Below are 27,832 nucleotides of genomic sequence, written 5' to 3' on the forward strand. Positions count from 1 at the left end.
AAAGCTGTCATCTGACCTCCTATGTGGGCAACAGTGGGACTCCCCACACACGTATGTGCATGTACATACATGTACACATATGTACAGATGCAATAAATATAAGCAGAGGAAAATCAAAAATCAATATGTTCTTTATATCATCAGTTTCTATTAGACCATGAATGTCAACTCTGATGTCTGCTTACAAATTTAGCACTGAGCTGGCTAGTTTTATGTCAACTTGTTAAAGTCAAAGTCATCTGAGAGGAGGAAATACCTTAACAAGATCTAGCTGTAGGTGCTGGAGGCATGGCTCAGCGGTTAAGAGCGCTGAGTTCATCTGTGATGGGATCCAAAGCCATCTTCTGGTGTGTCTGAAGACAGCTACAGTGCACTCACATATATAAAATAAATAATTCCAAAAAAAAAAAAAATCTAGCTGTAGGGTATTTTCTCAATTAGCAATTGATGGAGGAGGGCCCAGCAAAAAAGCAGAGCCGAGCAATCCATGAGGAGCAAGCCAGTGAGCAGCACCCTCCGTGTCCTCTGACTCCGTCAGCCCGGTCCCCGTCAGCCCCCAGCCCTCGTCAGCCTCCGCCCCAGGCAGTCAGCTCCTGCCCAGTTTGAATTCTGGTCCTTGACTTGCTTTGATGATGAGCAGTGATATGGAATCGTGAGCCAGATAAACACTTTCTTTCTCAACTTGCTTTTTGGTCATGACATTTCATCCTAACAATAGAAATCCTAAGTAAGACAAGCACCTTTTCTCTTCTTGATATCATATGCTATGCAATGGGGTGCAGTAAAGAAACTGCCAACATGACTGCTCCATTAGGGGAAAGGTGTGTTTTGTTTTGTGGGTTTTTTTTTGGGGGGGGGGGGGACAATCCAGAGGCATTTGGAAGTGTCTAGAGGAGAGAAAGGTGTGAGGGGCGGGGAGTGGGGAGGGGGCTGTAAGACCTCAGGGAGGACCAAGCATAGGGCTGTAAAGACAAGGGAGTGCACAGCTTGGGGAGGGCCTCTTGGGGGCGGGGGGGGGGGGGGATGGAAAGCCCATTTCACAAGTTCCAGAGAAATGCTGGCTGGCTTTTTTCTAACCACCACAAACCCTATAGTCTAGTTTGAGCTGATTTCTAAACAAATGGAGGACCTGTGACCTAACAGGTATCTAAAAGAGCTTTACCGATTTCTGCAAACACATACTACTTAATCTATATTTATTACCGGTTCCTCCTACATAAACTTATCCAAGGGGAAATTTTTTTAAAAGGCATCACAAAGAAGATGTGCATGCAGATGTTCCCTGCGGCAAAGGCCTGAAGGGTGGCGTGAGGGCTCGGGCTAACTGAGCTTGATTGGCTTTCACAGCATGCTCTGTCCTGGCAGACGTCCATACCTCAGCTTCTAGGTTTTGTTTTGTCTGTTTTGTTTTGTTTTTGGTACGGAGTCATCTATCTTCCTGCCTCCACCTTTTACATGTGATGATCACAGCTGTGTGCGATGATTCTCATGACCACTCTGTATAGGAAGGAGCTCAAACCCAGGGCTAAGCCAGCCCTCTGCCAACCCAGCCACATCTCCAGGCTCTCGGTGCCTCGGGTTGATATTTTCTTTCTTCCTAATGAACGAGTTTCAATACCCACATTGAAGCCAGTTCAATTCCTCCCAGAAGTGGTGAAATTGACCCAAAGAACCACTACACTGAGACAAGCAGTGTTTTGGCAGGGGCGGTGCTGGCCGAGGGTAACAGGCACAAATAGCAACACTCTTGGTATTCTTCTAACAGGCCAGCGTTTAGGAGACAAAGACCTTCAAGGGTGTTGGTGTGAGTGAAGGCTGTGTGTGCAGGCATGAAGAGATCCCTCCTACCGGGCCCGCCTCACTTGCAAGGTTTCGATTCTTACTGTCCTGTTAGCATTTCTAAGGCAGCAGAGCCAAGGCTCAGAGCAGAGCCAGGAACTGAAACCAAACTCTCTCAGACTTTAGAACTCTGCACTCTCAACCTCAGCTCCGAGAAAGCGGAACAGGAAAGAGGCATCCGCTACAGCTACAGCGAAAGCTGGTTTGTTCTGGTTTCTTGGGCCACACCACCCATCTCTGACTTCCTGGAAACCCGCCAAAGCTGGGGCCACAGCATAGAGGAGGAGGAAGGCACAGAAGGAAATGAAGTAGAATGGGGCCAATCCACTGAACCTGGGAGCCAGTTGCCTTCCTTGATGAGTGTCAAGGAATACCACTCAATGCCACTGGTAAAAAGCCACATATCTGCAGAGATAATATATGTTCCTAAAGACAGCTCACACATAGCAAAAACAAACGCTTGAGATGCCTTCTTAACATATCAAAGTGAACTTGGCTCCCAGGTTCTCCCAGAATCCTTTGGTCTGCATGCCCTCCCCCCTCCCCTAAACTTCTCTAGTCCAGCTGACTGGGCTGCTGCTCATCCCTAGAGAATCCAACCATCTTGGTTACTGCTCCTCTTTTGGACATCCTGGATATTACAGCCGGCTCCCTTCTCTCTCCTCTCCCTTCCTGAGTCCTCCCTCCTCTCACATGGCTCAGAATCAGGTGTCCACTCTAGGCTCTTCCGGAAGTCCCTGCCTCTGATTATGCCGTCCCTTTTATCTGTAATAAACCTTCTCCTGCCGGGCGTTGTGGAGCAGACTTTTAATCCCAGCCCTCGGAAGGCAGAGACAAGCAGATCTCTGAAAGTTTGAGAACAGCCTGGTCTACAGAGTGAGTTCTAAGACAGCCAGGGCTACACAGAGAAACCCTACCTCAGTGATAATAATAATGGATGATGATGATGATGATAAACCTCCTCCTCTACCATACATAGGAGCAATCACATTCTTTCCATTCTCGTTTCTTCTTACATCCATACTGTGCTCACTTGGGGTCAGAAGATTTGTAACCCTGAGTTTCAACCTGTTGATACTGTGTCTAAAACCTAGCTACACACTTCCAGGAGCCATGGGAACAGTTCCGTTCACAAAAGGAAAGTCAGAAGGAAATCAAGTCAACAAGCACAAAGCTTTTTCTTAAGGTTTAAGCTTTGTTTAACCTTTTTCAGATGGGTAGTAAATTATGCTCTTTAAACAATGTAACTGGCCGGGGCGTGGTGGCACATGCTTTTAATTCCAGCACTTGGGAGGCAGAGGCAGAGGCAGGTGGATTTCTGAGTTCGAGGCCAGCCTGGTCTACAAAGTGAGTTCCAGGACAGCCAGGGCTATACAGAGAAACCCTGTCTTGGCAGGGGGGGGGGGGCGGGGGGGGCACGATGACGGGGGACGACAAGGGTGGGGGGGACAATGTAACTGAGAGAGCCACAGGGTCCACAGATGCGACTCTCCCTTGAGAAGCCCATCCACCACAGTTGTATTAGACTTTCCCAGAGTGCCTCTCTTTGTATTAACCCCCGTGCTTAATCTGTGTCATAAACTGCAACTCTGCTTCATATTGCTTGTCCTAACGTTCTTCTCTACAGTGAGGGAAAAAAAAAAAAACAAAAAAACAAAAAAACAAAAAAAATCTGTAATAGGACCCAATGCCCTCTTCTAGTGTTTCTGAAGACAGCTACAGTGTACTCATACAAATAAAATAAATACATCTTAAAAAAATAAAAAGGAGTGTGTATGTTCTCTGGTGGACTTACCTCCAACATTCTGGAGGTAGCAGCAAGATTCCAGACATTGACACACCAGGACACCAGGGGGCCTTAGATGTCCTGAGAAATATTGTTCCTATGGGGTATATACCATGAGACATTCTTGAGTCCCAGGAACTTCTCTGCTCCTATAGATCCATAGGCTCCCAACGTTTCTGCCCTAAACAGGATGCTACAGAAAGTCTCCTGGATCAATCCCCTTCAGAAGTGAGCCTGTTTATGACACCTTCTGCACAGGACACCTCAGGAAGGCAGGACAAAGCCCAAATTCCTCTGGGATCTGCATGAGCTGTCATTGGAGTCCCTGGTCTCAGTGCATGATGGTCACTTCTGCTTGTCTCCGTTAGGAGATAGTTTCCCGAGTCCAACCATCTCAGGAACAAAGTCTACCTGGAAGCAGGAACGAAAAAGTGAGATCATATTTGCAGGCTCCTAACCTTCTTCTTCAGATGTTTCACATTTGTCTGTTAACCAGTGAAGGACTTGCAGAGGGAAGTTTCCCTTATCCTGCTATCTAACTCAGGCACACAAGTCGTAAATGTGCTGCCTGTCTTGATTAATTGACTGTGGGGCCGCTTGCCCACTCCTTTGTTCCTTTATTGCTACAGACTTTAGGTCAGAGTCCAGGAGGGGACCTGGATACAAACGCTGTCTGAGGACCCTGAAACCACATGATCTGGAAATGACCTAGTCACCAAAATTAACTTCCTCGTTTAACGCCTTGTGTCAAAACATGATTTGTCGATGCAACAGCCACCCTGCTCTCCCTCACTTTGTGTTCCCATCCTTTAAAAACGGTGTACAGTCTCCCACTGGGGACAGAGTCCCGCTCCTGAACTGGCTGCCTCCCTGCAGGCAGAGAGCAACGCTTCTTTTATTCCAAGCTTCTCTCTCTGAAGTGAGTTCTCTCAGCTTCCACCCCAAACCCAACCGTCGTTATTGCCGGGTGTCCTTCTGTCTCTGTATGTTTCTCTCAGTTCTGTTTGTTGAGGGAGCATAGCTAAAAATGAAGGGGAGAGAGCAATACCCAGATACTGTTGAGGTGCTGAAAGGCTTCTGGGAGGGCTTGGTGAGCCACTGTGGATATACTGAGCACCGGCTTTCTCTGGGCAAGACCCACCTTCCTGGCTCAAGACCCATAGCCTCTTGTTAGGGACCAAATCCTTTTGGCTTGGCCAGAGAAACCTAAAACCTCCACCTGTTCTCTCAGCCCTGTGGGAAGAAATTGACATCCCTCTCTGTATGGCCGTCTTAGCCCATGACCACACCCAGGGATGAGGACATAGTGCACTTGCCTTGCTGGGGGGCATGTAGTTTTATACCTTGGACTCCCTCTCCCCTCCACCACCACCTAGAAACTCCATCTTTATCTCCTTCCAGCATGCTCGTTCCTGGCTCTGACTAACTTTGTCCCCTCTGTCTTACTCCTTGCTCGGGCTCCCTGGGACAGTGCCACTCCTCCTTGCCTGGATTCTGGGGGTGCCTCCCCTGGCCCCAAGTGCAGGAGCAGCAATCTCACTCTCCTGTGTGCACAGGAAGGTGGATATAGTTCCCAGTGTTGGTATTCTGTCTAAACTCCACCGCCACCGTTCCTGGCAGCAGCCGAGTATGCTCCTCCCCAGTTACCTGGCATCAACCGGATAGTCCTGGGCCATTATAAAAGGGGCTGTTTGCCCCTCCTCTCTCCTCTCTTGTTCTTTACTCTCTTGCCTCTCACCCCTTCTCTCCCCATTCCCTTCCCCCCGCACCCCTCCACATGGTCATGGCTGGCCTCTACTTCTCTACTCTCTCCCCCTCTCTGCCTTTCTCTGCCTCTACTACCCTCTTAACTCCCTTCCCCATGCCCTAAATAAACTCTATTCTATGCATGTGGCTGGTCCCTCAGGGTGAAGGGATGTTTTGGCGTGAGCCCACTGAGGTACCCCTTCCCCCATACCTCACCACCCCCCATAGAACATATCTTAATATCTGTTTATCTTTATATAACCACAATACCCAAGATGGGGGTGGGGTTAGTCTCTTCTTCTTCAGGCCCCCCTCTTCCCTCCACACACCCAGAGTGACTTTGGCTCTGGCAGCTCCAGGAGGAATTTCCCTGGAACAGAGGCAGCCTCCATCTTCCTCTCAAGGGAGGCACCTCTGGTGGGTCCAAGGCCTGAAGGTTCCCACTCTCCACCTTTCATGGGTTATGTCTTTCTTCCAATCAATGATTCATTATTTACAGTAACTGTGACTCAGTAGAACCGTGGGTTCCCAACATTTCTCAATGCTGCGACCCTTTAATAGAGTTCCTCACGTCGTAGTGATCCCCAACCCTAAAATTATTTTGTGGCTACTTTATAACTGTAATTTTTGTTTGTTTGTTTGTTTGTTTGTTTTTGTTTTTTTTTCGAGACAGGGTTTCTCTGTATAGCCCTGGCTGTCCTGGAACGTGCTCTGTAGACCAGGCTGGCCTCGAACTCAGAAATCTGCCTGCCTCTCAAGTGCTAGGATTAAAGGCATGCACCACCACCACCCAGCATAACTGTAATTTTGCTACCGTTATAGTCACAGTGTAAATATCTGTGTTTTCTGATGATTTTAGAGGACTCTATAAAACAGCTGTTCCACTCCTAAAGGTTTGTGACCCACAGGTTGAGAACCACTGCTTGTAGAAGAAAAACAGACCAAAAGATTGACCCAAACAGTAGTGGCAACACTCAGGGAGAGCAAAAAAAGAGCTCCCAGAGAGGGGAAGCCTGAGGCATTGGGAGAGGAATAGACCAGAGAAGGACCAGTGTGCTTACTGTAAACAAAAAGAACACTGGAGCCCAGCGGTGGCATGCACATCTTTAATCCCAGCACTTGGGAGGCAGAGGCAGGCGGATTTCTGAGTTCGAGGCCAGCCTGGTCTACAGAGTGAGTTCCGGGACAGCCAGGGCTACACAGAGAAACCCTGTCTCAAAAACAAACAAACAAACAAAAAATCCCGGCACTTGGGAGGCAGAGGCAGGCAGATTTTTGAGTTCGAGGCCAGCCTGGTCTACAAAGTGAGTTCCAGGACAGCCAAGGCTATACAGAGAAACCCTGTCTCGAAAACAAAACAAAACAACAACAACAAAAAAAGAACACTGGAAAAATAATTGCCCAAATCAAAAGAGTGAAGGGCAGAAACTGATAGGGTCTGGGTTCCATCCCAATGAGCACCCAGGAGCCCAGTCTAACAATAGTAAAGGTAGGAAGCAAATCTGTTAAATTCCTGGCCAATTGTCCCTCTCCCTAATTGGAAAAACCCAGGCACTGGAGCCTGTAAGAGGGCAGTGCATTACCTATCAAAAAGACTTGATTCTGTTCCTGCCAGTTGGCCTGCTTGTTTTGGGGGCAGCTACTGCTATAGCCATGCCGACAAAAGATGCTGATAGATTGACTTTGGACCAGGAACTGTTCCTAACCACCCCACACTCTGTAGTATTTGTTAGTTTTCACCAATACCTTCTCTGGATAGGTGGATGCCTATTGTGGTTTGAATAGGTCGCCCTCCCCCATCCTCACCATCCCCCCCCCCCCCCATCCCCATGTTTGAATGCTTGGCCCACAGGGAGCAGCACTTGGGAGATGTGTCCTTGTTAGAATAGGAATGGCCTTGTTGGAGGAAGTGTGTCACTGTGGAGGGTGGGGGGTGGGGGTGGGGGTAGGCATTGAGGGCTCCTAGTGCTTAAGCTCTGCTGCCCAGTGCGGAAGAGACAGTCTCTTCATCCTGACTGCCTTCAGGTCAAGGTGAACTCTTGGCCCCTCCAGCACCCAGTCTGCCTGCAGGATGCCGTTGTGCTTCCTGCCATGATGATAATGGACTGAACCTCTGAAACTGTAAGCCAGCCCCAGTTAAATGTTTGCCTTTGTAAGTGTTGCCTTGGTCATGTGTCTGTCCGTAGCAATGCGACCCTGACTGTTATGCCCTGATCGTGAGGTTCCCCCACAGACTGCCAGGAGTCCAACTCGTATACAAAAGCAGTCTTTATTCAAGCTTGAGCTCGGACCCTCCATCTTTTCTGGCACAGTAGAAGGTGTGGAAAGTGCTGAGCTGGCACTGAAAGACCCCCGAAGGGAGACCCTCACTCAAGCCTCGGGACAGCCGCGGACCCAAGAAGACACTGAGACCGAACTCAAAATGTAGAGGGCAAGATTTAATAAAGCAACAGCAAGAAAGCACATAGACCAGAGCTCTGGGGTCGAAACTCATACACCTAGTATGGTGTAGAGGAGAATCGACCTCGAGCCAAATTTTTCACAGGCTTATATAGGAAAAACTCAAGGGGGGAGAGCGGGGCAGGGAAAGTACAAGTTTGCATAACTAAGGGGTTCTGCCAAGGGACAAGGGGTCCTGCCAAGGGAATTTTACGTAACTAAGGGGTCATGTCTTATTATTTGGCAATGTACCCGGTTTATTCTGAGTTTGTTTCAGGAGGCCCTTATCTCAAAAATGTTCTTGGAACAGTCTTTAGTTGGGAGGGTTCGAACTCTAGGATGAGGAGTTCAGGAATGCATTCTGGGGTGAAGAGTTCAGGAGTGTTCTGGGAACAATCTCTAGATGGGAGGGGTCGGGCTCTGGGGTGAGGAAGAGTTCAGTAATTTTTTTATCATGGTAGCAGGGGAGGGACTTGGTAGTTTGGCAGTTACATGACTGACTGATATTTGCTTGGCTATTGATTTGACATTTGCTTCTATTGGCTAGTAATGATTCCAGCTTGGCACAAACCATGGTTGCTAGCTTAATCAATCTACTTTAGACATTAGGTACTTTCCCCTAAAGAACTGATTGGTTGTTGCTAGGTGTGGAGTGGCTGTTTGCCCAGGAATTGTAACTGTTACCAGGGTGACATGGCTCCTAGAACAAGTTGGGGGTTTTTCCAGTAGCTGAGTTCATTCAGAGGGCAAGTTAATCCTAAAATGGAGTCTGAAAGTAAAATGGAGTTTGTAATGTTAAGCTGGGCCCTTCACAGACTAAGACAACTCTCTAAATACAAACAGCCTCAAGTCACCAAGACCCTTCAAGGGTTAATTCCTAGGTTTGGATTGTCACCTGAGCCTGCCCACAAGATCTAGCCTGGAGACCTTGTATGGGTAAAGTGGATCCTGACCCACAGTCTGGGAAAGGTCTACACCCGGTGCTGTAGCTGCTCCTGCCATAGTCAAGGTTACCATTGTCATCCCAGGGATTCACCACACCTTGCTGACAAAGGCTACAGAATACAATGAATGGTGGATCACTGTAAAAGTCACTTTCATTCTCTTGTAGAAATTGTCACCTCCAAGGCTTTTACTACCTCTGTCTGCTAGCCTAGGCCTAGTCCTGGAAGGGTCTATCCAGCCTCCAAACAATCTAATCCAGGCCTAGAATGTTTCCAGCCTCTGAGACTTACTGCTGAATAAGCTCACCCTTTCTTGATTTCTGAACTCTGGCTGGCTGGTTCAAATCAGCTGTTCTGGCTCAAACTCCTCTCCAGGCTGACTGATTCACCTGGCTTTTCTCTTGGCTTCTGAATTTGCTCTGCTTGATCTCAAACTGAGTCTAGAAATCTTTCCTAATCTTCTGGCTCCTTCCCATTCTCTTGCTCGTTCTGTCTTTACCCGTGTCTAGCTTGTTTTCTCTTCAGCCTGTCTCTGTTAAAACTCCCCAGGTAAAACCTCCTCCTTCTCCCTCTCTGCGCTGCGTCACTCTCCCTCTCTACTCTACTGTATCCTGGACTGTACTCTTGTCTTCTGTACTGTCTGTCTTGCCCTTAAGTAGCTTCTCTTTCCTCTCTCATCTCCTGAGAGTTGGGTGTATCCTATTCTGTCAAATCTTTCTCTGATTCGTCACTTTGTCTGCCACTCAATTAGATATCACTTCCAAATATACGTGTTTCCTTCTACAAACGAACTTTATCTTCACTGTTTGCGATTAAAGGTGTATACTAAGGGTGTGTCTGTATTCCAGCAGAGGGATTAAAGGGGTGTGCTAAGGCTAGTGTTAGCCATGGCCTGTAGGCATGTATTTTTTTCTCAACCTACTTTAATAAGGGTTCACCCTCCCCTCTGGCCCACCATCCAGCAGAGGTAGTGGCAAAGAAAGGTTATTAGGATACGGGAGAGGGAAGCGGATCTGTTTAGAAATAGTTCTTTGGTGACGAGTCCAATCTACATCGTTCACAGTCTAGTCCACTAACAAACACCAAACACGAATCAGCAGCTGCAAACCAGTCCACTCAGCAGACACCACACACAAATCAGCAAGGGCCGAGGAAGCAGCAAGAAGCCACAGAAACCTCCTGAGAAGTTCTTTGGTGACTTTCTATGAAGTCACAAGTGAAGGTCAGTGATGAAATGTAAAGTGAACCAATACATGCGTGTTGTCAGTGAAGACTATCAAGGCAAACCAATGCTCGAGCTCCCACTGTGAGGTCAGATTTATATTCCTTCTAAATGTCACATGTCCTTTCATGTGTCTGCTTCAGCAAAACACCCTCTCACCTTGTCTGCTTCAGCAAAACATTTGACATAACCTCCGTTCCAAAGAAACCAGAAGTTTCCACTTCAATGGCCACACCATTTTTGTTATGGGGAGCCCTCTAGAGATGACCACTCAGACATGGTTTATAGCCAATTAGAAGTCTTTATTCCAGCTGGCTGGAACTACACCCAGTTATTTGGGTATCCTAAGTGTAGCACCGAGTGTCCAGAGCATGGGGCTTTTGAAGACAAAAACTGCTTCCTGGCATCTCACTGGGCAGCTGTAGGGGGCGCTGCACATAAGCAAGCAATTTTACAGAAGCTACATTAGCTAGGTCACCCCAACCTTGGATTCCGAGAATAGAGTTGAGCAATTTTCCACAGGATTCTCCTTCAGGGAGATGGAATTCTAGTTACCCCAAGGTGGCCTCAACAAGAATACAACATGAAGGGACCTCTGCGCTGCCTTGCCCTGTCATATTTTGTAAAGCTCCTCCATTTAGTTAGTTCCTAGAGCTAAACTAACTTGGTTCCTAGAAGTAATGTTTTCTAGATTCTCTCCTTCCTCCTCCTTCAGATCACCAGTAACGGCCAATCTAGCTCCCCTACCCATGCTAATCAAGGGACAAAGGGAGATTTCCAGTCCCCTCCCTCATCTGCTTTATAACACCAATGTGTTTGGAGGATGGCAGGCTCTGTCTCTTGGACTAGATATCTGCAACCTTCTCCTAAATAAGGCTTGTGCTGCCATTGGGCCACCCATCCCTTTGTCTTACTTGCTGAGTTCTTTTTGCAGTGAGTTCTTTTGAAGGGTAACTTCCCTCCTACCTTGAACCTATGCCATCCCCATGGGGCAGGGACATCAAGAGGACACATATCTGTAGGGCGTCCTGGACCACTCTAGAGGAAACACCGGTGTTCTGATCATTGCACTGTGAAGGGACATCTCTGTGGATAGGAGGCAGAAGCCAGCGATCAGCAAAGGCAGAAGCTTGGCTGCTGATCTTTTTTAGGGGGACTTACTTCCCAGAGTCTCACGGTCTAAACAACAATATGCACCTATGAACTGTGGGGGGAAGGAAATAGGATATACATCTAGTATATCACTTTACATACCTTGAAGAGCTGGAGGCCAAGCAAATGGGCACACACCTCTAAATGAAGCACTCACAAAGCCTAGGCAAGAGGATTGATGGTTGAAAGCTAGCCTTGGCTACATAGTGCAATAGGATCTTAAAACAAAACAGGGTCTCAAAGACATTTGTATACGTACATTTATTTATGACAGGATTATTCACTGGCCAACCTAAATGTCCATCAGGTTATATAACACCTGGTTATATGATATCAGGTTATATAACATAAAGAATATTTGCTGAGCGTGCGGGACCCATGCTTACAAAAGAATGTTGGAATATGGCTCTACCTCTGCTCCTTCCCACTCTTTGCCGAAGGCAGCAGACATAAAGGCAGAAGGGTAGCAGTGAGGCTCGGGTGCAAATCACCATGTAAGGGCTGGACTTTGCAGTGTCATGTGAGCTGAGGCTCACGCCCCAGCAGGTGGCTGTGTTGCGGTAAATCTCCAACCCTAGTAAGCCTGCGCAAAGAAAGCACAACTCAACTAATATGAATACCAGCTGCGAGCCTACCACTACTCTACTCTATTCCCCATCTATGAGATCCCTTGCTACCTGCGGTTTTTCTAGGTCTTGTGCTTCTCCATCTTCTTTACACGTTCTCCTCGGTCTGTCTTCCTCTCTTCCCCCTCCCCCCCCCCCCCCCCCCGTAACTTTCAGCTCCACCTTTCCCTTTCACTGCCCAATCACTGGCTCTAGCTTTTATTTTACAAGTTAAAATGAGGAGAAGGTTCACAAATAGTCAGTCCCCATCTAAGGCAGCCCCTCTTGGGGAAGCATAATTAGCATCAAAATACAAACACCACCAGAGCAATGCCACTGCTTAGGCGTGTTTAAAATAAACTGAATAGGCTGGGTGTGGTGGCACACGCCTTTAATCCCAGGGAGGCAAAGGCAGGCGGATTTCTGAGTTCAAGGCCAGCCTGGTCTACAGAGTGAGTTCCAGGACAGCCAGGGCTACACAGGGAAACCCTGTCTCGAAAAACCAAAAAAAAAAAAAAAAAAAGCTAAATAAACTCATTTAGAGGAATCCTTACTTTTGTTTCCCAGGAAATATAGGGTTTCCTTTCATGGATTCATAGATGGTTAGTGAAAGAATTTTAAGATGGTCCTAGAAGGAAGTTTGAAGAACGTTTTATGAGAATTAAGGAACAGGGCATGCAAACTGTTCATCTTGGCAGCAGCCATGAAAAGGGGGATGGAGAAGAGAAAGACACAGTCACAGATTTTGAAAAAAAAATATATTTATATTTCTTTTTGCTTGAATGTGTTAGCTCCCACGCACCACGATGATGTGAACACACGGGTTGCTTTTTTCTTGCTGTGATAAGACGCTGTGACTAAAACAACTTCTAAGAGAAAGCATGTAATTTGTGGTTTACAGCTAAGAGGGCAGGCTCATGTAGAAGACACAAGGTCCTTGTGCTCACAGACAAGTGCCCGGGGGAAGCAGGGATGTTAGACCTGCAGCCTCTTCGGCTTCTCAGTCATCCTCCCTAGACAATTATGTTGAGCATTGCTTTTCAATCAATGGGATCCATCTTTATGGAAGAGGTCACATGTACTTTACAAAGAGTTTCGAGAGGCTGGAGAGATGGTTCAACGGTTAAGAGCACTGAGTGCACTTCCAGAGTTCAATTCCCAGTAATCACATGGTGGCTCACAACCATCTGTAATGGGATCTCATGCCCTCTTCTGGTGTGTCTGAAGACAGGAACAGTGTTCTCACATACATAAAATAAATAAATAGGCCGGACAGTGGTGGCGCAAGCCTTTAATCCCAGCACTTAGGAGGCAGAGGCAGGCGGATTTCTGAATTCGAGGCCAGCCTGGTCTACAGAGTGAGTTCCAGGACAGCCAGGGCTACACAGAGAAACCCTGTCTCGAAAAAACCAATAAATAAATCTTTAAAAAAACAAGAGTTTTGGTGTAGTGACACCTTAAGCTCTGCTGTACGAATAGGAATGAGTTAATTATCACCAGGAAACAACCCCCCCCCCACACACATACCACCCACCCCCCCACCCCCAGCCCAAACTGTGCTGTGCTTAAATAAACTTCCTGGTGTCAGACTTTGGAGTGTGAACACCAGCCAGTGAGTGGACTTCCGTTTCGCCTCTTACTCTCTGCTGGCTGAGACCCCATGAGCACACCATCATATGGCACAGAGTATGACAGCAGACAGGCATGGCATGGCACAAGCGTGAAGCAGAGAAAAAGAGTTAAAACCCCAAAGCCCCCCCCCCTGCCCAGTGACACACCTCCTCCATCCTTCCCAAACACTTCCACCAACTGGAAACCCAGTATTCAGACTATGAGCCTACTACTCTTATTTCAACCACGACTCAGTTCTTTCCTTCCACCACGTGGGTCCTAGGTTACAACTTAGGCCATCAAATTTGTTGACAAGTATCCTTACCTGCTGAGCTGTGTTACTACTGAGCTGTCTTACTGGTCCAGTTGCCTTTGAACTTAGGTCCAAAGAGGCAGGCACACCTAGCAATGGAGCCGCATGGCAGAAATGGGTGAGGCTTCAAAGAAAGAGCAAGGATGTTCTGAGGGTCCATCTATTAAGAAAGGAAAGCACTTCCAAGAATAGGGGTGGACTACTGTGGTGGTACAAATGAAAATGCCCCCCACATGCCATTAGGGAGTGGCCTTGTTGGAGTGCATCACTGGGGGTGGGCTTTCAGGTCGCAGATGTTCAAGCCAAGCCAGTGTTCAACTCTCTTCCTGCTGCCTGTGAATCCAGACGCACAACTCTCAGCAACTTCTCCAGTACCACGTCTGCCCGTATGATGCCGTGCTTCCCACCATGACAACGGACTAAACCTGCAAGCTAGTCTTAATTAAATGTTTTCACTGATAAGAGTTGTGGCCATGGCTTGTATTCTCAGCAATAAAACCCTAAGCCAACTATAGAGAGAAAGCAAAAACCTCTGAGACAGGAGACCTATGACCCTTACAGCATGTTTGCAGAGCACCTATCCCCGGATGTTATGACGCCCAGATGAGGAAGGTATTCCGTCTCCTCTCCTACATGCACTTTTATTTGTATGCAAGAATGTTCGTCTGCATGTATATATTTGCAATTTGTGAATGTCTGGTACCTTGGGAGGTCAGAAAAGTGTGCTGGGTCTCCTGGACTGAAGCTATATCTGTGAGCTGCCATATGGATGCTGGTAACAGAATCCTAGACTGTCTTCTGCAAGGCAGCACATACTCCTAACTGCTGAGCAGTCTCTCCAGCCCTCCTCTGTTCGCACTGACACAGCTCCTTTCAGTGTCTCCTACTTGGCTCTGTCACAGAAGGCCTTTCTGCAGTGAGGAGATGTTCCTTCATGTCTCCTCAAGAAAGAAGAATTGGGACAGGGACCAGGTCATGAAAAGCCCATCGAGTCTTCACTAGTACACTGATATTACATTTTTAAAAATTTTTTATGATTTATTTATTATATGTAAGTACACTGTAGCTGTCTTCAGACACACCAGAAGAGGGCATCAAATCCCATTACAGATGGTTGTGAGCCACCATGTGGTTGCTGGGATTTGAACTCAGGACCTCTAGAAGAGCAGTCAATGCTTTTAACCACTGAGCCATCTCTCCAGTCCCACATTCTTTTTTTTTTTTTTTTTTTTCGAGACAGGGTTTCTCTGTGTAGCCCTGGCTGACCTGGAACTCACTTTGTAGACCAGGTTGGCCTCAAACTCAGAAATCCGCCTGCCTCTGCCTCCCGAGTGCTGGGACTAAAGGAGTGCGCTACCGGCTTCAAGTCCCACATTCTTAAAGCGAACAGAATTCATGAATGGAGAGGTGCCCGATGGCTAATAGCGCTGGCGGTTCACGCTGAGCACCTGTTCCGGTTCCCAGCCCCCATAGGGCAGCTCGCAAATCATCTGTAACTCCACTGTAACTCCACTTCCAGAGCTTCTAACAGCTTCTTCCGGTCTCTTCAGACACTGCACACGTGTGATGCACAGACACGCATTCAGGCAAAACACTCACATGCACAAAAGAAATAAACTCTCACAAAGAATAATGATAATTTTAAAAACCCAAAACAACAACAAGCCGAGACCAGGTCTGGAGAAATGGCTCAGAGGTTAAGAGCACTGACTGCTCTTCCAGACGTCCTGAGTTCAATCCCCAGCAGCCACATGGTGGCTCACAACCATCTGTAATGGAATCTGATGTGTGTCTGAAGACAGCGACTGTGTACTCAAATAAATAAATCTTAAAAAAAAAAAAAAGAGTCGATTTCTGAGACATGTCCTGATATGAAGTCATTACGCTAAATTTGATAAACTAGTTGTTAGGCTGGAACCCCTGCTCAGCCCCTGCACAACCTGGGAAACCCTGTCTGCCCTCCTTCCCCTGACCCCGCCCACACAGAGAAAACTCCCCCTGCGATTTAAGAAAAAAACTCCAGACTAACATGTCATCACTCTGACTGGGAGCTGCCCACACACGGGGTCTTTTTGACTATGTATAGGCACAATCCCAGACGTCATCACCCCGCGCACAAGACCCATAAACCCCCTTGCTTTACCCTGGATGTGCGGCTTAGATCACTGAACCCACCCAAGAGCTGCCTCCTAATCAACCTGTCTTTATTTACTTTTAATCTGATCTAAATTGGCCTATATCTGCCTCACCAAGGGAGAGAAAAAGCCTACCACGTGTCACTACATATTTCATGATTTCACTTAAATCCATGCAGAGTTGCATGGTAGTCATTAGGGGCCGAAAGGGGAGAGTGGAAGATGGATGGCTGCATTGACCTCCATTGTGGGAACACACTGAACGCCCCTAATCTGACCTTTAAAAGGTGAAGTTTACGTGTGTTTAACAACAATAAACAAACAAAATACTGCAGGGAGGTGTGGTAGTGATTCACATCTATAATCCCAGGATTTAGGAGATAGAGGCAAGAGGGTCAGGAGTTTGTCAACCTCAAGTACAAAGCAGACCAGCCTGGGTTACAGGAGGCTCTCTTTCAAAAAGAAAAACAAAGCGATTATGTGGATCTCAAGAAAATGTGGCGAGACAGGCTTTCCTCAGCTGCATCCCGTGGGGAATCCTCTTCCCTGATGAACAAGTATTTGTCCCACCCTAGGCACTGTTTTCCCCGCAAAGACAACCAGACTCGGATGAAACAGGAAAACAAGGCTGACCTGCTTGTTAATCCTGTCAACTTGACAAGATTTAGAATCCCCATGGGAACAAACCTCTGGTCAAATCCACAGGGGAGTTTCTAGACTAAGCTATTTGCAGTTCAGTGGAGAATTTGCGCAGCCTGGGCTGCTGACACTCTCTAGGTTGACTGCACGGCTCACTGACCGGCCATCATGGTTCAACTGTCTTGACAGCCACCTGTTCTGCAAGACTAGACACCAGTTTTGCTTATCTTGTGCCTCTTATTCACTCTTAAAAACAGTGAATACCACAGGTTTTAATTTTACATCCCCTTATTAATTTAAAAGTATTTAAGTTTTTACAAGCCTACAGTTAAAATATGAAGAGAAAACACAGTTGACGTGTAGGAAAAGGAGAGGATCCATCCCATACTGTAGTGTTTAATAGACAGCGGTCTATAATAAAGGATACTAAATTGTTTATCAGCAGAAGATGAACTGAACTTTTTTTCGTTTTGTTTAGTTTTTTTTTGTTTTTGTTGTTTTTTTTTTTTTTTTTTTTTCGAGACAGGGTTTCTCTGTGTAGCCCTGGCTGTCCTGGAACTCACTTTGTAGACCAGGTTGGCCTTGAACTCAGAAATCTGCCTGCCTCTGCTTTCCAAGTGCTGGAATTAAAGGCGTGCGCCACCACTGCCCGTCTGAACTTTTATAAATAAAAATATGACTATCGTTAAGACTGCAGTAAATACTCTTGCAAATCTTTTAACCTTCTCTTTACTTGTACTATTTAGCATCCCTTTCTTGACTAATTTCTACATGCTACTCGCTGCAGTACCGGGCTCCACACACACTGAATTAACGTGTCCGTGCGCTACCACTACCAGGATAAAAGCTGATGATTTTCAGGCAAACCCAAAAAGTAATTATTTTCTTCATTTTGTCCTGTAAGATTCCAGTAACATCATTACCAGCGGCCATGGATTACACTTTTGCAGTGCGATTTTCATCAGAGTTTGCCTAGCTTCTACACATCATTCTTCGCGCCAATCTTCAATCTCAAGGTCCAGCTACGCGAGGCGAGGAGCTCGCGCCCGCCCGCTCACCTACGCATGCGCCCAACGCCTGGGTCCTGCGCGCGCAGCAGGTCAGGCCCGCTCGGGCAAGCCTCTGCTGAGAATCCTAATTCGCCTTTGCCCGAGGCGGAAATGAGTGGGTGTGGCCTGGTGTTGTCGGTTCCGCCCCGGAAGTGGGCGGGGCGTTGAAGCCCGCGGCGGACTCGTAGCCTCCCAGTCGGGCTGCGGCCGAGGCCGGTCCTGGCTTTGTAGCTCACTCAAGATGGCGGCGCAGCCACCCACCGGGATCCGCCTCAGCGCGGTGAGCAGCCGCGAGGGGAGGAGCGGGCCGGGTCCCAGGAGGGCGGGCAGGCGGGCCAGCCAGGAGGTGGCAGTGGGCGGCGGCGACTCAAGGGCTGGCGCGGCGGCCGGGAGGTCGCGGCGGGGCCAAGGGTCCGCCGCCATGTCTCCTCGCTCGGAGGAGCGGCTGTAACGCGCGGCCGGTGCGCTCGCGGCATCTCGGGGCAAGCCGAGGCGGCCTCCCTCCCTCCCTCCGGCTCTGCGGCGCCCGACAGCTGTTGTGGGAGCCGCGCCCTCCGCGACCCGCCCGCCCCGGGAGCAGCCGCCGGGCCTCGTCGGGGCGGCGTGGGCTGCGGTGCAGCGCGGTTCCTGCACGCGTCCGTCCCTGTCGGTCCCGGCTCGGAGGAGCGGAGGCTAGGACTCATCTCCTCCGCTTGCTTGGCATGCCCCTGCCTTTTCGGGCCGAGCCCATTGGTGGCAAACCCTTTGGAGGTGGCTGGGAGTGGTCGCAGAAAAGGACTTACACTTTCGGGTCCAAAACATTGTGGGCGTGGCTTCACCTGATGATTCCTGCAAAGTTTTATTCTCTGCCGGCCCTGAGGTCTTAAGCGGGGAAAGTTACTTCCTTGATGTTTGAAGGATGGCTGCGGTGGCCCATGCCTGGCATCCCCAGCGCTCGGGTGACCGAAGCAGGCAAATTCTAGGACAATTTAGGGAGACAAGGGGAAGTCCTGTCTCAAAGGCAAAAAAAGCGGTACTACTGTGTTATGTAATTTCGTTGGCGAGCGGTAAGGATTTCCGGAGGTTAAAGCACCTCCCGTAGGTGCTCTTCAAGAATGCAGGTCTCCGTCCATTCATTAGGCTACTTCCGTCATTTGGGATGTGATAGCCCCAAGTGTGCATGAAGTGTTACCTAGTTTTATCGCGTCTGCCTTTTTTTTTTTTTGTGAGGTTGAGTATTCTTCACATTTTTTGTTATGTTTTGTTTTAAATTGCCTGTTAGTACGGTTTCCCCCCACACAGTTTATGTGTGTGTGTGTCTTATGCACCTGAAGATGAGGACTTCTGAACCCTCACTGCTAGTTATGAGTTGGCCCATGGGGTGCTGGTAACTGAATCCTGGTCCTCTGTAAGAGCAATTTGTGCTCTTTTGTTTGTTTGTTTGCTCTTTTGTTTGTTGACAGGGTTTCTCTGTGTAGCCCTGGCTGTCCTGGAACTCACTCTGTAGACCAGGCTGGCCTCGAGCTCAGAAATTCGCCTGCCTCTGCTTCCCGAGTGCTGTGATTAAAGGCATGTGCCACCACTGCCCGGCGCCAAAAGAGTTCTTATTCCCAGGATAGTGATAGAAATTATCCTGTGTCAATTATGAGTGACTAAGGTCCTGGAACAGGATTTAGATTCCTGTGAGTAATGGGGGTGGCGGTGGTGGTGAGTGTGTGTCTTGGGTTACCCAACAAGTGGCTGACTTCCTGATTGCCAGGCAAATGTTCTTTATGTTGCTGTATCCCCAGCCTTATAGAAGTCCTAAATCATACAACAAAATAAATGCATAGATGAGTACATTTGCAGAAGTACTGGCTGGAGGGGTCAGGTAGCAAGCAGGCAGATCTTTGCTGGGCCCAACAATACATTTGAGAGTTTTACCTAGCAAAGGGATGCTAGGTCAAATACAGAGTTGATGGTAAGTAGCTCTTAAGAGAGACTAAGAAGTCAGGCCTTGTGGTACATCTGTAATTTTATCCACTGTGGAGGCTGAGGTAGTAGGACTACAAATTCAAGGCCTGCCTGAGCTACAGAGTGAGTTCAAGGCCAGCCTAGACAACCTGTCTCAAAATAAAAAGGAAAGAGGACTGGGCTGTGTTTCAGTGGGAGAGTACTTGCCGCCATGTCTGGGGCCCAAGTTCAACTCCAGCACTTGAGGGCACTAAAGATAGCTCAAGAGAATTTTGGCTGTCATACAACATTCCATTTCTCAATCATGATGTTATGGTTAGCCAAACATATACAAGATCCTCAGTACAGATGGACCTTTAGAGAACTTCCATTCATGACAGTTAGCCTTAGGTGTTGCCACAAGTATTTGAAGTCTCTATTTTGGGTCAGGGATATATCCCAGTGTAATATAGCACACACTTAGCATGTGCTACGGCCCTTGGTTCTACTGCAGTACCAAAAATAAAATACAAATGCTATTTCTTTAAAAAGCTACATCCAAGTGACAAGGCGTAATATAAGCCCAGCACTAAGAAAGGTGAAGTGAGAGGATCAAGAGTTCCAGGCCAGCTTATACCATTTTCTTGACCCTTTACTCAATAAGAAAGATAAGCCACAGCCTAAAGAGAACTCCCAGGTTGAGTCCTGATCAGTAGAAATGGGTGAATTACATGTCTAATTGGTTCTGCATCTGAACCTTTTTCCCTCCTTACATATTGCATTCTCTGATTCTTCAAAGTTGAAGGGCCAGGAAAACGGCTCAGTTTGGTAAAGTGCACTCGGTGAAATCATGAAGACCTTAGGTCAGGTCCCCAGCCCCCAGGAACGTGTCTATAATCTCAGCACTAGGGAGGTAACTGACTGGATCTCATTAGCCAGCCAATCTAGACAGACTAGTGAGCTCTAGGTTTAGTGGGAGACCCTGTCTCAAAAATAAGACTAGTGAGATCGAGGTCGAAGATACTCTCAAGCTAGCCTCTGGCCTCTACTTTCGTGTTAAGCCCCACAAACCCACCACAAAAAGATTGAATTGATACTGGGCACTCTTGAGGCTGAGACTGGAGGGTAACAAATTCAAGACCAGCCTGTAAGACTTAGTAAGACCCTGTCTCAAAATATGAGAAAGAGGACTGGGCATATAGCTTAGTGGTAGAGCACTTGGCCTGGTGTGGGAAAGACTCTAGAACCATCCTAAAGGAACAGAAAAGCTTGGCCTGTCCCTGTAAGCCAGCACTCAGGAGGCAGAGGCAAGCTAGGGTAACATAGGGAAACCCTGTTGAAACGAGGAAGCAAGCAGACCAAATTCCTTTAAGTTGGCAGTGTTGGCAGATGGTGTTCTTGAGACCCTGGGTTCTTCCCCATTGCTGTAACGATGTTCAGTTAAGCACAGTGGCTGTTTGGAAACTTCAGCATTGTCTTTCACTGTCTGCTTTGGGTTCCTGACGGTTTGAAACTTTTACCTTATGAACCAGATCCAGCCTGGCACCTGTATGTATGACCTGTGATCTAAAAGTGAGCATTCAGAATGTTCGAAAAAAAAAAGTTGTAGGACGTGACATAAATTTTAGTGCTCATAGTTTTATTGTAGACACCGTGTACAGTTTACATATAACTGTGACCTGCTTGGAGTAGGGGAGAAGCTAAGACATGAACTTTTCATTTATCAAAGGCCATAGAACTAAGCTGGGCAGTGGTGGCACACACTTCTGATCTTAACTCTTGGGACGGTAGGGGCAGGCGAATCTCTTGAGCTCAAGGCCAGCCTGGTCTACAGAGTGAGTTCCAGGGCGTGGGACATGGAAGGGCAACATTCTTCAGTGTGTCATTTCTAGGCTATTCTACACACATTTTAGAGTCATTTAGGAGGTCTGAGATCCTAGCATGGAGTGCAGAGTGCTAAATAAACATTTTTCATTTTCTTCTGTTGTTTGGTGGCTTTTCTCCACCCTCAGATAGATCCCTGTGCCTCCAGCTGATACAGGTGCACTGCTCACCCGCTCCTGAGGTGTGGCATTACTTCATTTACTTATTTTTGGTGGAGTTGGTTTGTTCTCTTTTTTTGTTGTTGTTTTTTCGAGACAGGGTTTCTCTGTGTAGCCCTGGCTGTCCTGGAACTCACTTTGTAGACCAGGCTGGCCTCGAACTCAGAAATCTGCCTGACTCTGCCTCCCGAGTGCTGGGATTAAAGGCGTGTGCCACCATGCCCGGCGGTTTGTTCTCTTTTATTCTCAGATATGCCTGGCATGGTACTGTGATTGCATTTTCTATACAGCTTTTTACTTTCCCTGGAGTTAGCCATTGATTTATATGTTTTTTTTCCTCCATACTGATCAGTAGATCGTTCACACTTTCACAGGATCATAGAGGTCTTTTTCCTGCTGTGTTCAGAACACACCCAGCATTTATCATGTGGGATTCCCTGGCTGGATAAAGGTGTGGGGACTTCTTTAATCTTCTGTTAGGACTGTGTGGATTTACTCCTTAGTAAGCACTGAGTGACTTACAGCATCGGCTGAGCCTGCCCTCCTGGCCGCAGTCCTGACATAAATGATTCGATGTGTAACTTTGGACAGATCAGTCTCCTTGTACCCAAGGTTCTGGTGTGAATGAGGAGTGTGATTCTCTTACCCATAACAGAATTGTGCTTTAAGTTTTTGGTTTGTTTTGGTGATAATGTTCTTCTTTAAGATTTTTTTATTATTATACGTTAAGTACACTGTTGCTGTCTTCAGACGTACTGGCAGAGGGCGTCAGATCTCATTATGGGTGGTTGTGAACCACCATGTGGTTGCTGGGATTTGAACTCAAGACCTTCGGAAGAGCAGTCAGTGAGTGCTCTTACTCACTGAGCCATATCGCCAGCCCATGCTTTAAGTTTTTGAGGAATCTTCATGCTGTGTTCCATAGCGGCTGTACATGTTATATTCCCAGCAAGTGTTAGCCTAAATAATACAGGGTGGCTCTCCAGCACAGCAGATTGCAATGGCAGGGAAACCCAAGCAGAATACAGTAGCCATCATGGACATAGAGGGCACAGGAAGACAAGCACACCAAAAGTAAGTGGGTAAGGGTTGTGTTTTGAAACAGTTGTCTGTGGATGCAAGGAACACCAGGGTACCATCAGCTCAAGGATGATCAGTGAGTTTCTGGACCAGTGATGGATGCTCAAAAACTGCTTTGAATCTGTATATGAGGCTGTGGTTTTTGCAGTCTTCTGTGGTGGTTTCTGTTACCTGGAAAATATTTTCAAGGATCCTCCCTCCCTATGTGGCTTTACCTTGTTTTATTTTGGTCCTGACAGCATTTTTCTTTTTCCTTTTCCTTTTTCTTTTGCTTCCTTCCTTCCATCCGTCTGTCTGTCTTTCTGTCTGACTTTCTGTCTTAATCATTTATTTGTTTGTTTGTTTGTCTGTTTGTTTGTGGTGTGGAGGGCATGCACACATGTGCCATGAGAGAACAGAGATTAGGAGTCCGTTCTCTCCCCCACCATGTGGGTCCCAGGGATTGAACTCAGGCCTTTAGGCTACCAACTACTTTGATACAACAGAGCAATAAAAGTTCTAATTTCTTTGAATGCTTCCTCTTTTGAGACAGTCTCAATATTTTGCCCCTTAGCCTCACTTGCTACAATAGACCAAGATGGTCAGACTGACAGAGATTCTCTACCTTCCAGGAGCTGGAATAAAAGCCATGTACGCCTAGCTAGCCTCCTGCAACTGTTTAGAGTTGGTGGGGTTTTGTTGTTGTTGTTGTTGTTGTTGTTTTGTTTGTTTTTGTTTTTTTGAGAGAGAGCATGTGAGAGAGCGTGAGCTAGAGTTTGCGTGTGGAAGCCAGGAAAGGCAATTGCTTTGCTTAGAGCTGGAGCTACAGTCACTTAGGGGCTTCTCGAGGAATTTCAATTCAGAACATGGCTGCTATGGCAAGAAATCACATCCAAAAAAAAAAATCTTCTAGGTCTGTGTTATCTGGCTGGAATACAGAGGAACCTTGAATCCAAGGAGACAGGCAAGCAGATCTCTGAGTTCAAGGTCAGCCTTGTATAGAGCAACATTCGGTAAAGAAAAGCTTAGGTCCAGGCATGGAGGCGCACACCTTTAACCCAGTACTCAGGTGACAGAGGCAGGTGGATGTCTGAGTTCTGTTCAGTCAGTTCATGAAAATCAGAGGCAGCTATCAGTAGAGTTATACAGAGAGAGGTTGAAGAGAGAGCAAGCTAGATACAAATAAAGACCGAACAAGCCAGAGAATTAGAAGGAGCCAAAAGATTAGAACAAATTGCTAGAGTTACTTTGAGACCAAGCAGGGCAATTCAGTGAGAAGCAGAAAGAAGCCAGTTTTGAGTCATCTTGAAGAGGAGTTTTGAGCCAGAACAGCTGAATTAATGCAGTCAGCCAGAGCTCAGGAAGAACTAGGAAGGGTGAGCTTACTCAGTGGTAAGTCTCAGGCTGAGCATTCTCAGCCTAGGTTAGCAGACAGAGGCAGTAAGCCCCAGACAGCAATTGTATCAGGAGAATAAAAAGTATAGAAACTGACCAGTGTGACCCTGAGAACCAAACTCTGGTTTAAGCTTTATTGAATTCTGAAAGTTGAATTTTTTTTTTTTAAGTTTTTGCTTTTCTCTGGTGCTAAGATGAAACCCAAGATGCTGTAACTGCTGGACAAGTACCCTGCCACCAGTGTCTGTCCCCAGGGTTTTCACTGTCATTTGTTTTGTGATTGAGGTTTCCTGGGAAAAGCTGGGACTTCGAAGGCCAATTGACATCAGTGATGTGGATTCAGAGTTCAGAGCCAAGTTACCTTAAGACATCTTTGGCCCTTTAATAGCCATTATTGCCCTCCCCTGTGGCTTAAGGTCTTTGAGCATTGGGAAAATCATTTGAAGTATATGGATGGACCCCTATATTTCTCTCAACCAAAAGGTCAAGGAATGCTGTCCAAAGCATCTGAGGCTGAAAACAGCATTTTCCTAGCTTTACTGTAACCTACCAGCTAGTGTACCCAAAAGCCATGATACTTGGATTCCTTTGCTCTGCTACTCTAAAAATTTCATCAGATTATTACTACTCTTGAACATTTGGCTCTAGAATGAACTGTCTCTTACCCCTTTGGGGTGAGAGCTGTTTCTTACGTTGCTGGTGAACTTAGATGTACAGTCATAAATGTCACTTTCATTTCTTCAGCTGAAGTGATGAGATAAGAGCTGTACCCAAGCTGTGCAAATACATGGCTTGGGCATTTCCTTCTTTGTTCTAACTATCCCTAAGTCTGGTCCTAGAAGCTTCCCACCTCTGTACAATATAATCTTCCAAGGTGAATGATTCATTCTGGCTGCTCTTGGCTTCTGACTGAATTGTTCTGCCTGGCCTCATACTAACTTTGACAATCTGTCCTAATCTCCTTCTTGTTCTCTGGCTTGTCCTCTCTGTAACCTATCTCTGTAGAACTGTCTCTGTGAAACTGCCACTCACCACACATACCACACACACATACACACACACATCACGGGCACACACACTGCACACCTTTTTCTCACTCTCTCTGCTCTTTATGTAGTCTCTCTCCCTCTGCTGTTCTCATGTGAACTGAGAGTATCCTATCTCTGACAACTCTTTCTCTGATTGGTCACTTTGCCACTCAATTAGATGCCACTTTCAAACATTGGCTGCTTCCTTCTACAAACAAACCTTACCTTCACTGTTAGGGATTAAAGATGTGTACTAAGGGTGTGTCTGTATTCTGGCTGGATCATATCTTTGGATGTGATCTCTTGCTAGAGCAGCCATGTTGCTGGATTAAAATTCCTCTACATACATAGTTCTAAAATTTGATATAGTTTGATTTATATGCCTTTTTTTGTTATATTCAAGAAATAATTCCCAAATCAAATGTCTTGAAGCTTTTTTCTTCTAAAGTCTAACAATTTATCTCTTATTCTAGGTGGGTTTTGTTGTTATTGATGGTGATGGCAGTGTTTTGTTTTGTTTTTTTTTTCCGAGACCAGATTTCTTTGTGTACCTCTGGCTGTCCTGGAACTCACTCTGTAGACCAGGCTGGCCTCGAACTCAGAAATCTGCCTGCCTCTGCCTCCTGAGTGCTGGGATTAAAGGTGTGCGCCACCATGCTGGGCTATTTTAGGTTTTGATCTATTTTGACGTAGTTTCTATGTATTGTAATGCAGGAATTTGGTTTGCCCAGTTCCATTTGTTGAAAGGGCTTTTTCCAGTGAAGATTTTGGTGCCATATGTTCAGGGTCTGTTTGTAGGCTGCTGACTTGTTGTGAGTCTGCCTGTCTTAGCGGTCCTTGGAGTCAGCTTGCCATGTCCATTCCTGTAGGGAGCTGATCTCTGCAGTTGTCTGGGTTTTCTGTAGCCACATCTCCAACAGCTCATGCTGGGTGCCAACTTAAAACTTGCTTATGTTTTGATACTCTGCTTTCCTAGTGATGGAATTATAGGCTCTTGGTCACCATGCTCAGTTGTACGGAGTGCTGGGAGTTGAACCCAGGGCTTTGTGAATGTTAGGCAGGCGTTCCACCAATTGAGCTACATCCCCAACCTTTTGTGTTGGGGAAGTGGAGGCAAGAGGATTCGAAGTTTAAGGGGAGTTCAAGGCTATCCTAGGATACGTGACCCTGTCTTTTTTTTTTTTTTTAAGTGTTTAAACTAACTTATTACGTGTGTATGCCACCAAATGTTCAAGAAATTAAGTTTCCTATTGGCTTCTCCTTCCATACCCTATTATTGAGAGTAAAGATGTACTTTAAAACCTTGGAAAACTTAAAAACCTTCATTTGTTGTTGGAAGTAATATTTGAGATTCTTTGAAGAGGCCATGGATGTACACAGGCCACTGTTTGACTGTAAGAAACTTGGAATAGAAAATAAATCCAACTTGAGGTGTCAGATATTTAGTCTCTGAAAGGCAACCAGCAAAGCCAGTAGATGAAGCAAAGCTAGTAAGGTCATTACACTGATGACCAAATACCTTCTTGGCAAGAGTTTGTCTCAAAGGAAGGATTTAGGAACCGGTGTTGGTGGGTCCTTAGGGTCTCGGTTGGGTCATTTAAAACAAGTCTTACAAAGGAATTGGGAATTAGGCAAGCTCTGCATTGTGGACACAAGGAGACAGGGTTTTAAGAAGGGCTCCATGTGAACATTATTGAGTTATTTCTCCAGCCTTATCTTCCAGGAAGCCTCTAGGTTTTATCTTCTTGGAGCAAGCAATCAGACATTTTTTTATTTGGCATCAATGTTGTTTAACACAGTTTTTATTGGGTCTTGTGCTTATAATTAAGGGCTGAATTAAACTTTATGAATTGTTGGTTTGTTTCAGCTTTGCCCGAAGTTTTTACATACAAATTCTACTAGTCATACCTGGCCGTTCAGTGCAGTTGCTGAGTTAATAGGTATGTACATTGTTGTTTCATTATGTCTCTTAATTGTAATTTTAGTTGACTTCAGAAAAATAATATGCAATTATGCCTTTTCAAAGTGTATCCTGAGTAACAGTGTGCATTCCTACTTAGACGTCGTTTAAGTTGCTTTCAGGTGGATTACTCCTCAGCCTTTCCTGTATTACTCAAGTGCTTCATTGCTTTTAGCACTTAATTTGCTAAGTTGACATAGCACTTACGGTGAAAATATTTATATTCTTATGAAAGTAAAAAAATAAGAATTACACTTTCCAGTACTGTGTGTACCATCCAGAGAGGTTTCATCTTTCAGGTGGTATTGCATTTATGACAGTTACTTCTTGATCCCTCTAAGGGAATGAGTATACCTTAATTATCTACTGAGCATGATAAGGTAAGGTACGTGCAGATTCGTATTAGGAGGTCATGATTTTCTTCAATTTAGGTCTATGTTTTAAAAGGGGATTTGTTTAAAAAGATTTATTTATTATGTATACAATGTTCTGCCTGGAGAGAGAGAGAGAGAGACAGAGACAGAGACAGAGACAGACAGACACACCGACTGACTGACTGACTAAGTGAGAATGGGAGAATGGTGTGGACTTTTTTCAACCTCAAAGCTCACCCCAGAAGAGGGCCAGAAGAGAGCACAAGATCTCATTATAGATGGATACGAGCCACTGTGTGGTTGCTGGGAATTGAACTCAGGACCTCTGGAAGAATAGCCAATGTTCTTAACCTCTGAACTATCTCCAGCCCAAAGGGGGAAATTTGATTCTCAACGAATTTCCATATATATATATATATATATATATTTTTAAAGATTTATTTATTATTATATGTAAGTACACTGTAGCTGTCTTCAGACACTCCAGAAGAGGGAGTCAGATCTTGTTACGGATGGTTATGAGCCACCATGTGGTTGCTGGGATTTGAACTCTGGACCTTCGGAAGAGCAGTCAGGTGCTCTT

At 46.4% G+C, this 27,832-nt stretch overlaps 1 protein-coding gene and 1 long non-coding RNA gene across 4 annotated transcripts in view; one reads left to right on the plus strand and one right to left on the minus strand.

Moving 5' to 3' along the window:
* Positions 1-18,504, minus strand: part of Gm30881 — a 25,120-nt gene extending 6,616 nt beyond the window's left edge. The window contains exons 1-2 of one of the 2 annotated variants that reach the window (XR_385069.4): positions 18,263-18,504; positions 3,635-4,036 (exon numbers count right to left, since the gene is read on the minus strand). This is a non-coding gene — a long non-coding RNA (predicted gene, 30881). The remainder of the gene's footprint in view (positions 1-3,634; positions 4,037-18,262) is intronic. The other variant, XR_876266.3, reaches the window with a different exon arrangement.
* Morc3 (microrchidia 3) overlaps positions 17,533-27,832 on the plus strand; it is a 43,957-nt gene continuing 33,657 nt past the window's right edge. Inside the window, exons 1-2 of one of the 2 annotated variants that reach the window (NM_001045529.3) lie at positions 17,533-17,760; positions 26,783-26,855. In NM_001045529.3, the coding sequence (NP_001038994.2) occupies positions 17,722-17,760; positions 26,783-26,855 (112 nt within the window). In that variant the 5' untranslated portion in view covers positions 17,533-17,721. The remainder of the gene's footprint in view (positions 17,761-26,782; positions 26,856-27,832) is intronic. The other variant, XM_006523060.3, reaches the window with a different exon arrangement.

The sequence above is a fragment of the Mus musculus genome, chromosome 16 (genome assembly GCF_000001635.26).
Source record: "Mus musculus strain C57BL/6J chromosome 16, GRCm38.p6 C57BL/6J".
Lineage (NCBI taxonomy): Eukaryota > Metazoa > Chordata > Mammalia > Rodentia > Muridae > Mus > Mus musculus.